The following is a 12,355-nucleotide window of genomic DNA, read 5'->3' on the forward strand; positions in this document are numbered from 1 at the left end:
GCTGGAGGTGGGTGGTGGCTGTCATTACCTAGCCCCCGCTGTTTCTTTTGGGCGCTGAGCACTGAAGTGCAGCCCTGGAGCTCATGCAGGTGCAGCTGCTGGGATGCCCGACCCTGTCGGGGACTCCAGCTTCCAGGCCGCCAAGCCTGCCAAGCACCGGTGCTGAGGTGGCGTTGGTGGCCGTTTGCGCTTGCAGCCAGCCCCTGAGGACGGTTGCTAATACCGGTGCTCTCTGATGAAAGCGAGCAGCCGAGTTCTACAGTATATATTCGTATTTTATGTGCGGATAGGATACGTATATAACCCGAGCAGCAGAGGAGATTGTGCGCCAAGTACTACGTATTGTTCAAAACAATGCGACGGTGCCGGAGGTCGATATCGCGGGGCCCGTCTTGAACATAGGAACCTGGTGCTGTCCGCTTCTGAACGAATCGCCGATCCCTTGATAACGGCTAGTCGGCGACTTAGGTCGCAGGATGCAGAGTCCTTGCCAGTTGAGGTGATCAGGAGCTGGAATGACCAGCCATAATCACCAAGCTGTTTTTAACAAGTGCATCAATTTAAGCAGGGGATTTCTAAAGATCGAATCTGGTACTAAGATAGCTGTGGTTATGAAGTGTGCTGGGTGACGACAGCTCGAAGCTTAACAGCTCGTTGAGTGGGTCCCATGATGACGAGATGCCAACTAATGTTAGTACTTACCTACCTTATCGATAAACCGCTCAGTGCTGGAATTTGCGACGGCGCTCGGAGTCAGCATTAAGCCATCAACGTGTGCAACGGCATTGACCACCGACAAGCCCCGACAGCTAAACACATATCTACCGAGCCCTTCATGAGGTTGCGCACTTTGAGCTGCGACATTGCGAGCACGAGACTCCATGTCCTACAAACGATCACGTTCCACATTCGAGGCAGACAACAACCATGCGCCTTTCGCTACGTTCGGTACCCCTCTGCCGGACGAGGCTGAGGCTCGAGATGACGGCTCCTATGTACCCATATGGAAGCAGGAGGTGAGAGATGATAGAGGCCGTAAGCGCCTCCATGGAGCTTTTACGGGGGGTTGGAGCGCAGGGTAAGCAGACAGCCACATTGCTTCTTGTTGCGGAGGCAAGAGACTAATCATAACGCAGCTACTTCAACACGGTCGGCTCCAAAGAAGGGTGGACGCCGTCTACATTTGTCTCCAGTCGAACCAATAGGCACAAGGATGCCTCGAAAGAGAACCAGCAGCGCCCGGAGGACTACATGGATGAGGAGGATCTGGCGGACGCTGCCGAGGCGCAGAAGCTCCAGACCTCCCAAGCTTTCGCCGGCCTGGGATCATCTACGCAGGAAGAGCTGAGTTCCGGGGGACTTATGGGACTTTTAAGGGCCAAAGGCGACACCATGGGCCTGAAGCTTCTTCGGAAAATGGGATGGAAAGACGGGCAGGGTATCGGGCCCAAAATTCGGAGGACTGCTCGACTCGACACGAAGACAAACGCGGGCGACCAGGCGTATCTATTCGCCCCTGATAATGCCCCCATGATACAATTCAATCGAAAGACCGATCGAAAGGGGCTGGGGCATCAGGGCGCAGCCAAACTGTCATCGCTGGGACAAGGTCAGCGCGATGAGGAGGACGACGAGGCGGAAGAGCCCCAGGGTGCTCGGAGCGGGTTCTCACTGGCATCTACTGGGACGAAGAAGGCGAATCCTAGACGGGGTGGAATAGGAGTTGGTGTCCTCAATGATGACGGTTCTGATGAAGAGGATCCCTACGAGATTGGACCAAAAATCAAGTACAACCGGGTCATCGGCGGAGACAAGAGAAAGAAGGCAAAGAAACCAACCGCGGTGGTAAATCCATCGCTCGGAAATGCCCCCGTTTTCCTTCCCAAAACTGCCAGGGCTGGGAACGGTTTGCGCAGGTGCAATGACGGACGCCTGCCTCTCGATGGGTTTGTCCTGGCCAAAGTAAGTGAAGACCTGGTCTCGCTTTTGTTGGAATATGCGCCCCCGGCGGTTCCGCCAGGCTGGGCACCTGCGAAGCAGCAGGGCTCCTCCAAGGCTGACGGGGGGTCGTACATCTCGGCGGCGGACGTTGCGAAGGCGTCGACCTTGGATCCCAAGTCGCGGGCAGCACTTTTGGGCGAGAAGGCGCTGCCTGGAAAGTCCATCTTTGACTTTCTATCGTCTGAGATGCGAGACAAACTGGCCACGGCATCAGGGAAGAAGGACCTGCCACAGGGCCGTGGTGAGATTCCCGAAGAGTTTCGGCTTACGGAAGAAGAAAAGCAGAAGAAGCTCTGGGATCAAGTGCCCAAGCTGGATCGTGAGACGGCCGTTGCGGCTCTTTCGAGGAGTTCCAGCGGACCGTATGCGGATGACGAAGCCAAAAGGGAACGCTACAAAGGTTACCTGGAGAGTCAAGCGGATTCTAGTCAGCCCCCGCCTGTCAAACTGAAGGGCATGGGCGACGACGACTTTTTGCGAGAGATGAATGAGTTTTACAACTGCGCACGGATATTCAAACCCATGACGGGCTTCATGGCCTCTCGTTTTACGACAGCCAAGACGTTCATACCCGGATCAGGAGGCGGTGATCAGGCGGATCTGGTATCCAAACCAGAGCCCAAGGCAGCTGACCCAGCCGAGGAAGCTGCCAAGATGGGCATGTTTGGAGCAATGACGAGGACCATGGAAGATTTCTACCCGACTAGACTATTGTGCAAGCGGTTCAACGTCAAGCCTCCACCACATGTAAGGCCGGACAATGAACCAGAGACACCGGCCACCGGCGGCGCTGGGGCTGCTGACCCTTGGTCCACCTTCGAGTCGAAGCCGGCACCGTCACCGGCAGCCAAGAGCAGCGAGGTCCCGGCCCTGCCAGCAGCTCCGCCGCCAGACCCCGAGCCCGAGACGAAGGTGGATCCGGAGAAGAACGAGGCGGTGGAGGGGACGGCGGCGCACGCCGAAGTGCTTCGGGCTATTTTTGGCGATAGCGATAGTGAATAAAGCTTCTTTTACTCCGCTATCATTGGCATCCGAAAAGCTTCCAGGTTGTTTTGTCTATTGTTGAACAAAATTGTAATTGTAGCGGTACGGTAATAGTGATTAGTAGTGAGATGCAACGGTACAAGCAGGTCTGGTGATGTGATTGATATTGTGATTGATATTGGGCACTTTGACTGCAGGGTTCAATTTGGCGGCTATTAGAGTGGGACGGGCTTCTTGCTGCCCCAGTGGCTGCAGGCTGCAGCTAGACCTGCTGGAGATGGTCGCCCCTAACCCCTCAGGGGGGCAGCCGCCGGGTTGGGCTTGGCGGTCCTCCGCCCCTAGGCACAGCTGTAGCAACCAATGTACCGACGGTCTGCTGGGTCGCCTGGCCCGTCAATCATCCGCCCAAGGACATCATCGACTCCGTGAACGAGACGTCGTCCTACCATCACGCACCCGCTCGCCTGTAACCCAGCTGCCTGCACATCGAATCGCTGTTAGAGATACCAAGACCTGGCTGTTTGCCCTCGTTGAAGTTCTGTACCACCTCCCATCGATCCCTGGATGCGTCGCCCATCATCAATCGCAACCGCCGCCCAGCCTTGAAGTCGCACAGTTGATCCCCCCCCCAGAGGCCGTGACACACTCGCTCACGACCTCCCTTTCCTCTCGCCGCGACTCGCAATACCGTCACGTTGTCTGCTTCAAAGCAGCCGTACACCGGACCGTCCGAGTCCACCACGGACCTCGCCCACCACCCGAGGCACCACGTCTACGAAGACGCCCATAGCGACACCGACTCCGACCCCGACACCTTTGTCCTTGACCGTGAGAGCTCTCCGCCACCGCAGTACCCTGCCTCCGAGGCGCCCTCCTCCCCGCGGCCCCCGCCGTTCTCGTCACTCTTTTCCTCCTCACCGCCTCCCGCCGACGTCGTCGACGACGGCACCCACCAGCAGCCGCATCATCAACAGCGCTGCTTCGGCAAGTTCGCCGTTGCGTCCCTAGCATCCGAGGGCGAGCCCTCATCTTGCGCGCCAGCGTACACACCGCTCGAGTCGGAGGCTTTTGACCCGGACCAGACCGCCGCCAGAGCGTTTCGCCTCGACCCCGTCGTCGAGACCAAGCACGCACTTCCCCAGGATAATAAGGGGGAATCGAGCAGTCGCAAAGATAGCGACGACTCTGAACCGCCGCCAGCTTACTCGGAGGGGGATAGTCCTCTCCTGACATTTGCCTACGTGATGGCTGCCGCCGGAGGAGCGTCGAGTATTATTACTCAGGTCCAGCAGGGCGGTCCACCCGTCAATACGATTGGAGGTGAGATAGGGAGGTGCCCTCTTTGAGTGCTGCAGTTGCTAACAAAAACAACTAGATGTTGGCGCCGATGAGACAATCGCGATGGACCTGAGGTAACACTTCTTGAAAGAACTATGTCGATTTGAAGAGGCGCTGACCAAGAGCAGGGGAACTCGGTTTGTCCTCTCGCGTGATGAGCTACTGACTCTACCTGAATTTGTACTCTTATCACTGTTCCCCAATGGCCTATTCCCTGAAGGACATATGGGTGGTCTATCAGAAGGCGACGCAGTGCACGTTGATGTGAGTTTCTCTCTTCCACGTAGATGATCTTGGCTGACATGGCATCTCGCCAGTATGACCCTGCTTCACTGCAGTACATGCTCGACTTTTTCCGCAACGTGGCCCAGACAATTCCATCTGAGACGTCTCCAGGGACGTCGCAGGATGGTGACATTGTGCCTTCCGAGCCGAGGGACGACTCTAAGAGAGCCGGTATCATCGTGCTGCGCGAGGACCTGGATTTCTACGTGATCCCTCCGCGGAAGGATATTGATCACTACGAAATGCTAGAGATCAAGCGGGCGGCGGCCCGTGCCCTGCAACAGCAGGATGGTATCTTTTCTGGTCTGAAGCGGAGTGACGAGCCAGGGACTACCGAAGCGCACCTTATTGAGATGCTGACGGCAGGGTAAGACGATTCCTTCTTCTCTGTTTACTATTGGCCGAGGAAGACTGACAAGACTCCAGTGGCTTCGACCGCGACGACCGATGGGGCCACCGAGCAGGAGAGCCGCACAAGGCCGTTATCTGCAGCCTGGCGCTGGCACGGCTGCGTAGCGACATCCGGGGCAACGACGTGGGAAGCAACGCGGTGGGCATGGCGCAGAAGCTGCTGCTGTTCTGGCGCAAGCCCGCGCGGCGGTGCTGGTGGGAGGGGATCGACCTGGAGAACGTCGAGGGCGTGGAGGGCAAGCTCAAGGTTTGGATTCGGCGGGTGTGGACGCTCGAGATGAGCGTCATTGGACTGAGGTGATGAGGACGAGGGAGAGCGAGCGTGAAAGCAACATCGTCATTGCACGCGGGCGTCAGGGTACATACATCTGAGTTCGTCGGGACCATCAGGTTGCGCAGTCATATTATTTAGTTTGTCTTTCTGTTTTAGCCCCGTAGCTACTATTCCCTCTGTCGTACCGTAGTTTTGCAAAGATGCTGCCTTTTTTCTCCTTTGTGTCATATCTGTACCCAAGTTCCAACTGGCAGGAATACGTGAGGCTGACATGGACAAGGACGAGATTCTTTCAACGAGACAACCTCGCATTCAATGATGACAGCTGAGACCCCGCATCAAGAAGATCAGCTCCCGCTGCCGCATGGCGGACTTGGCACAGGTCGTAGTGGTGGCCGGTCCACGAGGCAGAGGCCCTCGATGGTCCCAACTCTCTTTTGTGGTGAATGCGAGAGTAATAGCCGCACGACTGCAGTTAGGACCTGGCTTGCAATTGGATGCTTGGCCGAAGAGATGCACCTACACCTCTCTGGGGAAAAATTTGGTAGCTGGGGGGATACTATACTCGTGCTTAAGGATTCGCCCTCTTCCAGAATGAGAGCCGTTCACGACTGACATCACGACCCATCCTCCTCCACCTTGCGCTAAGAAGAGACAACATGATCCCTCGACAAGCGCTGGGGGCGCTACTGGCAGCGGCCCATGCCGTCTCTGTCTCGGCACAGAGAAGCTGCGACTCAAATAATCTCAAAGTCTCGTACCCGACGCCCGTGGCAACTGACGGGTGGGACTACCGTCTCGTGGCCAAGGAATTGGCCAGTCCACGCGGGATCCTGTCCGACTCGGAGGGAGGGCTGGTGGTTGTGGACGCTGGAAAGGGCCTGGTGCGCTTCAGCCTGGAGGACCGTGGGGGAACCTGTGGGGCGAGAAGACGACGCTGCTCGAGGATGAGAATGCAAGTTGACCCGTTTCCTGGAATCTCACATTAAGGACCAAGCTGGTTAAATATGCCCTTGCAAGCTCAACCACGGGATTGCCCTCTCCGACGATGGGAACACTCTATACGCTTCCACCCACAATGACGTCCACTCATGGCCCTACAACGCCTCATCGCCTGGCCCTCTGGAGAGCAACACCCGTCGCACCATCATCACCAACATGACCAACTCAGGCCACATGACCCGCACACTTCTCCTCTCCCGCTCCCGACCCGGAACTCCCTTCGTCTCGCGCGGTAGCGCTAGCAACAAGGACTTAAAGGCCAAGGACCTCGCCTTGGGCTACTCACAGATTCGCAGCTTCAACATCTCGCGTTTCAACGACGGTGATGGCCCGTATGACTTCCTTGGCGGCCACGTCTGGGGCTGGGTTCTGCGCAACTCGGTGGGCGCCGCCGATGACCCTGTTCACGGCGGCATCTGGTCCGTCGAGAACTCGGCCGACCAGCTGCACCGCGATGGGAGGGATATCTACACCGACAACCCAGGCGAGGAGCTCAACTCTCAACTTCCACGGTGCTAGCTCGCGGTTGCAGCCCGCGATGGCAATCGTGCTGGCAGCTATCTTAGGATTGCTCCTTGCGTGAATGAGAATGTGGCGAGGAAGACGATGAACGCCTGGGTTCGATGCCCAGCACCTGTCCTTTTGGTAGCGATACTATGACTTCAGGTGCACGGCCCCTTATTTAGCTGGTAGCAGTCGATTGGACACGACGGAATATGTGTATTATGTGAATTTCCGTTTGTCTGTGCTGGCTCATAATGCCCCCTGCCCCCTGTGCTAATCGTGATCAAAACATCTTTTTGAGCCTTGAACGCCGTGCTCTACGTACCTGTCTTCCCACCCTCTTCCTCTGCTGCCTCGTCGTGAGCTGACTATTCCTCGATCGACTTGATCAGCTCCCACTCGCCCCTGAGGTTCTCCTTCCACAGCGTCACTTTATTGTCGGCGCCGCTAACGGCCAACACATTGCCGCTCAGCGACCAGCTGACGCGCCACACAGCTGCCTCAAAGTTGATCACCTTGCTCTCCCACTGGCCCCCTGCGGCGGGTTCCGACGTCCAGATGCGCACCGTCTTGTCCTGGGAGGCACTGGCAATGTACGACTTCTGCAGCACCGTCGGCGACCACGCAACGTCGCGCACCCAGTCGGTGTGGCCCTGTAGCGCCTCGCCCTCCTGGTTGTACTTCTGCGCCGCCGGGTCGAAGGCCCAGATCTTGAGCACGTTGTCGCACCCGCCCGTCACGAAGCGCCGGTTGACCGCGGCACTGGGGTTGCTACTGATGATGCTGCCCGGGGCGATGGCGGGGGCCCAGGACACCGAGTTGACACCGAGGCCGTGCGCGGCAAAGGTGGTGTGGTCGATGGCGTTGTCTTTGAACTCGAGGACGCTGACGTTGCCGTCGGACGAGGCGCACGCGAGGAGGCAGCCCGCCTCGTGGGGGGCCCAGGCGACAATGTTTACCGACGCCTTGTGGGGGAAATCGTAGATACGCTGCCACTGGGCGCTCTGCTGGGCGCCCTGCTCTTTCCAGATGAAGACCTTGCCGTCGTAGCCCGCTGACGCCAGGATGTTGCCGAACTTGGGGTGCGCCCAGGCGACACACCAAACTGCACCCTCGTGTCTGTCTCTCGATTAGTCGCAGTTGCGCTTAGACGATTGGCCGTCAGGGGTTGCCTAGGTTGCCTACCCCTTGAGCGTGTCTGTCAGGCGTTGCGTCTCGCCCTCGATCTCGAAGATCTTGATCGTCTTATCGCTGGAGCACGTTGCCAGCTTCCGACCGTAGTAATCCAAGACCGCATCGTTCTGTGGCCGTCAGCCGTGCTCGGTCGTTTCGGGGCGGGTATATCAAGGAGGACGTACAATCATGTCATCGTGACCAGAGTTGGTGATGACCTGAGTAGCCTGGGAGCTGTTAGCTATCACTGACCTGGAATTGCTGAGGATAAGGCCCAGGTAGCCATTCAGTAATAACTCACCATTATGAAAGACTTTACACCGATGCACCGGCTCTACAGGTCAAGGAAAAGTACAAATAGAGCTTGAAGGGAGTAAGCTAGCTTGGTCGACGCCCCTCTACCTCCTGGGCTGGATACAGGTATCGATTGGCGTCCAAGCAACGTGGACAGCTGGCCGTCATGGCGCATCACGTGATGGACAACGTGACTCGGGGGAGGCGCCCCACCTGCTTTTAGAACGGTTTGGCAACGAACCGGCGGCGCCGACTTCCCTCGGTGTTGTCTGGGGCGGTCATGTCATTGGCAGAATAGCAGCTGATCTAAGCGACTCGAGGCCGCAACCACAATATCACAAGCGACAGGACTCCCAGCATCTTCATCCAACGTTTTCTTGCTCTAAAATTATTGTCTTTGCTTCAAGTGCTACTTTATACCTTCGAAATTAGGATATTTGCCCTTACTGCGAATCCCTCACCATCTTCACGCCCCACGATCTCACCCACAGCTTCCTCAGTGTTGTCTCAGCGTGTCCCGCCACCGTCCGTTAGGCCGAGGTTCGCCGCCGTCGCATTTGTCAACGTCGCTTTCTTCCTCAAAACCTCATCGCCCTACGACGCTGAGACGTATCAGCACTGGCGAAGGTGTAACCCGTCATGGCGGAAGCCTCATGTAGTGGGCCCTCGCCCTTCAAACGCCTCGTCGATCACCAGACCCGGGACGTGAGCCACCACCAAGACCGCCTGGTCGACAACGCTGGGGGCAGCCAGCATGGTGTAAGTTTTCACCGCTCCCATGCTGATTATCTTAATTTACTGATCCCCGGTGCAGTCTTTCCGATCTCAGCCAGGACACCCTGCGCAGAGTCATAATGAGTTCGGCGCATTCATGAATGGCGCGGGTGCCATTCCTGGAGCCCCTCATCACGCCGCGGGGCGGTTAGCAGCACATGCCGCCGCCCTGGAACCCCTTCACCCACAGGCGCATTCTCCGCTACCACATCAAGCGAGGATGTCACCGGCGCCAGACACCAGCGGCTGGGCCAACGACTTTGCGCGCTTTGCGGGCCAGCCGCAGCAGCAACGCCATATTCCTCAGCAGCATGCCCCGGCGCCGCCCGCGCCCCAGCTCCAGCAGAGCAGGATGGCGGAGGCGTTTGGGTTCCAGCCGAGCATGGGGGTGATGCAGCCGAATGGTGGCTTTTCGCCGTTCTACGGCCCCACGAACGGGGGCATGATGGATCTCAACGCCGCCTCGGCGCAGCGCCCCGCCGCGGAAGCCGACTTTGACCAGGAGATGTCCCGGTGGATGGCTGTCCACGGAAACGGCAGGGCAAACGCCGGGGCCATGGAGGATGTGGACGCAGTGATGGACCAGATGGCCCGCGAGCTCGAGCTGAACGACCGTGTTCTCGACGATGCGAGCAAAATGGACACCGTTGAGCCGGCGGAGGACGACGCCCACTTCACCGACCTGGGCAGCGCAGAGATAGGGAACCTCTCGCGAAACGAGGAGTCTACCGAGCTGAAACCGGAGCCGAAGGGCCGGTCGGAAGTGTCCGAGGCGGCAGAGAGGCTGCTCGAGTCGGTGCAGCACGAGGATGGCGACAAGTGGAAGAACTCGGTGTTTCTGTCTCTGATGCGGGACTTCAGGGACGGCAGGAAGGACATCATCGACAATAAGATACGCGAGACGCCTGATGAGGGGAACGCCGAGGTGAGCGGGGCTCCTAACTGACAGGAGACTAGAGGTGGCCGAGCACGACAGTCCTGCCCCGAATGCCTAAGTTGGACGTCCTTCTGAGGGGTTGTATAGACGGGGACGCTTACGAGACCATCATCGTGCAGCATGTGGTGAATGATGGCCTGCAGAAACCTTTACTGTATCTTTAGCGCTGCCTTTGTATATACTTAGCGTTCTATTGGCAGGTCACGTCTCATGAGTTCACGAGAGTCGCATCACGTCACATTGCGGATCGTTTGTTTGTTTGTTTGTTCACCCACACTCCAATTTTTCTCTCTGACTGTGATGTCAAAGTTCCGCCATGACCACCATGAACCTCCATACCTCCGTACATGCCCAACCAACTGAACAAAGCATCGGCAAGGGGCGATGCGTTGATTACTTGCCAAACGCCAGCCCCAGACGGTGAAGATATCTCGAAAATGCATCCGCATGCGTTCCAAGCCTGCCAAGTAAATGTGAAAAAACGTAAGCCAAACTACAGAGTCCGGACCTTTCCCTGATACACGAAGAAAATTGATGCCGCCCTAATGAAACGCCGATGTAAAGGATTAGGGACATGGTCCCGTTACCCGAAATCCAAATACAACCATGATTCCTTTCATGCCTTGACCCCAGGATCATGTGGACCACCATAAGCAGCCGCAATCCGTTAGCTCCAACGTTTCACGGCGGAGTATTGACACTGATTCCGAGCGTCTGTCTGGATGCCGGCTGCGCTCTGATTGCTCAAGTGACTCTTCGTATGAGCTCACTCTCTCTGTTACTGCGACCTCAACGGGGTTACCGTCATCGTCCAGGACACTCTCGCTGTCCTTACCATCGTTGATGATCCTGACTTGGCGGCACATTGCCGCCGTCATATCACCATCCCGCCATAGTCGCCTCTCTAAGAATTTGACCACCTGAGGGTAAGATGGAGTCGGATCGTATGCGGCCTTGCTAGTCTCTGAGGGGCCACTACTTGCCGTCGGCGTCGGAACGGGCGTGGTGGTCGCTTGGCCCCAAAGACTTGCGTTTTGGCTGGGATAGATGAAAATCTCCATTGTGACGTTTGGCCATGTGCAGATCCACGCCTTCTCCCCATCGGAGGGCCCAGGATTACCAGCCATGAACCGAGATGGATCAAAAGCACCTTTTATCGGGCCGGTATATGTCCAATCGCGTTTCCTCTGATTATTGAAGCTGGCCTCGGAGACCAGGACTGTCTTGTCGTACTGAAACTGCCTCCACCAGGCCGGTCCCCTCGCAGGCTCGAAAGTGTCATTTACCAACCGAAGCGGTACAGGCTCAGTGACGCTTGGGGGTTGCGTACCCCAAACATAGACACTGTCAGACCCATTAATAGCCTCGAGTTGGATTGCGAAATTCTCCACCTTGGACGCGTTTGCAATTTTCTCCACTTCCATGGTGTAGTAGCGCAAGGGCATTTCGCAGCTCCATGATTGAGACTGACTGGGATCACTGAAACATGACCTGGGAGCCTGGCTCACGTCAAGTGGCGGAAGGTCGAAGATACCCGTCATCAACGGCGGCAAGTCCGAAGGTACTGTCGGTAGGGGCTCGACATCCACAGTGGGCTGGGGGGCTGTGACACTGGTTCTTGTAATTTTAGTGATTTGAACAAATGTCTGAAAAGTTGGCCAACTTACTCGTCACCATCCGGCTTGCCCTGGTCATTATCGTGTAGGAGAATGCCAAGAGCAACACCCATGACGATACCCACGACCAGGAGGCCGAATACAAGCAGGCAAATGGCCCAGTAGGGTATGACGCCGAGGAACTTCTTCCTTGCCCTTCGCTGCCATCTCCCAGAGGGTAGCTTCTCTGTAAACCTCTTCGGTGCCGTGTTTGTATCATTCTGGCTCACGTCCGATGTATCTGTACTTCGAGCTGAATGTGCCCCTGGTAGATTCTCGTCGGTAGATGAGTATTCCGGGTTCCGGGCGGCAATACCTATGCCTCCAGCCCCAGGAATGTGAGCAGCTGGCGGTACAGTTACTCCTCGTGTCGGGGATGCCGTAGTTGTAGGGCTCGGGGAGGATACGTCGGCTTGGGTGCCCCTCGGGTAGGGTTGCTCGGGGTACCTAGTATATGGGGGTAACGCCTCCATATGGCCGAGAGGTCCGATCAAATCGCCCGATTCCTCTCCATCTGGCCCAATCTGCCTATGATAAGCGCCTCCGAGCCCAGTGAAGCCCACGGGGATTGGTTGGCCATTCGAGTCCTCTATCGGGACCGTACTCTGTGGATACAAGCTGTACGGGTGTGTTGGCTCTCGAGGACCAATATATTCCCCTTCCATGGGCTGGCCACCCGTAGAGCTCGCTGTGTCGCTCATTGTTCTTTGCTGATAAGCGTGG

General features: G+C 57.1%; 5 protein-coding genes across 5 annotated transcripts; 4 read left to right on the forward strand and 1 right to left on the reverse strand.

Moving 5' to 3' along the window:
- Positions 1-881: 881 nt before the first annotated feature.
- ACO1O0_006917 (uncharacterized protein) lies at positions 882-3,003 on the forward strand (the record flags this gene model as incomplete). The annotated part of the gene is made up of 2 exons (XM_083196294.1): positions 882-1,078; positions 1,137-3,003. 2 exons carry the CDS (start codon positions 882-884, stop codon positions 3,001-3,003), a joined length of 2,064 nt encoding a protein of 687 aa, XP_083047502.1.
- A 546-nt stretch (positions 3,004-3,549) lies between these two features.
- Positions 3,550-5,320, forward strand: ACO1O0_006918 (uncharacterized protein; the record flags this gene model as incomplete). Its single annotated transcript, XM_083196295.1, is given in 6 exon segments — positions 3,550-3,553; positions 3,618-3,682; positions 3,699-4,305; positions 4,415-4,587; positions 4,641-4,975; positions 5,035-5,320. The coding sequence occupies 6 exon segments, from the start codon at positions 3,550-3,552 to the stop codon at positions 5,318-5,320; spliced, it is 1,470 nt and encodes a 489-aa protein (XP_083047503.1).
- A 1,131-nt stretch (positions 5,321-6,451) lies between these two features.
- ACO1O0_006919 (soluble quino protein glucose/sorbosone dehydrogenase) lies at positions 6,452-6,814 on the forward strand (the record flags this gene model as incomplete). The annotated part of the gene is made up of 1 exon (XM_083196296.1): positions 6,452-6,814. One exon carries the CDS (start codon positions 6,452-6,454, stop codon positions 6,812-6,814), a length of 363 nt encoding a protein of 120 aa, XP_083047504.1.
- Positions 6,815-7,167: 353 nt separating this feature from the next.
- On the reverse strand, positions 7,168-8,276 carry SEC13 (GTPase-activating protein SEC13; the record flags this gene model as incomplete). The annotated part of the gene is made up of 4 exons (XM_083196297.1): positions 7,168-7,918; positions 7,985-8,100; positions 8,158-8,199; positions 8,274-8,276. 4 exons carry the CDS (start codon positions 8,274-8,276, stop codon positions 7,168-7,170), a joined length of 912 nt encoding a protein of 303 aa, XP_083047505.1.
- Positions 8,277-9,020: 744 nt separating this feature from the next.
- ACO1O0_006921 (uncharacterized protein) lies at positions 9,021-9,986 on the forward strand (the record flags this gene model as incomplete). The annotated part of the gene is made up of 2 exons (XM_083196298.1): positions 9,021-9,025; positions 9,116-9,986. The coding sequence occupies 2 exons, from the start codon at positions 9,021-9,023 to the stop codon at positions 9,984-9,986; spliced, it is 876 nt and encodes a 291-aa protein (XP_083047506.1).
- Positions 9,987-12,355: the final 2,369 nt, after the last annotated feature.

Source organism: Amphichorda felina (genome assembly GCF_050947745.1).
Source record: "Amphichorda felina strain 45539 chromosome Unknown scaffold_7, whole genome shotgun sequence".
In the NCBI taxonomy this organism is placed as follows: Eukaryota; Fungi; Ascomycota; class Sordariomycetes; order Hypocreales; family Bionectriaceae; genus Amphichorda; species Amphichorda felina.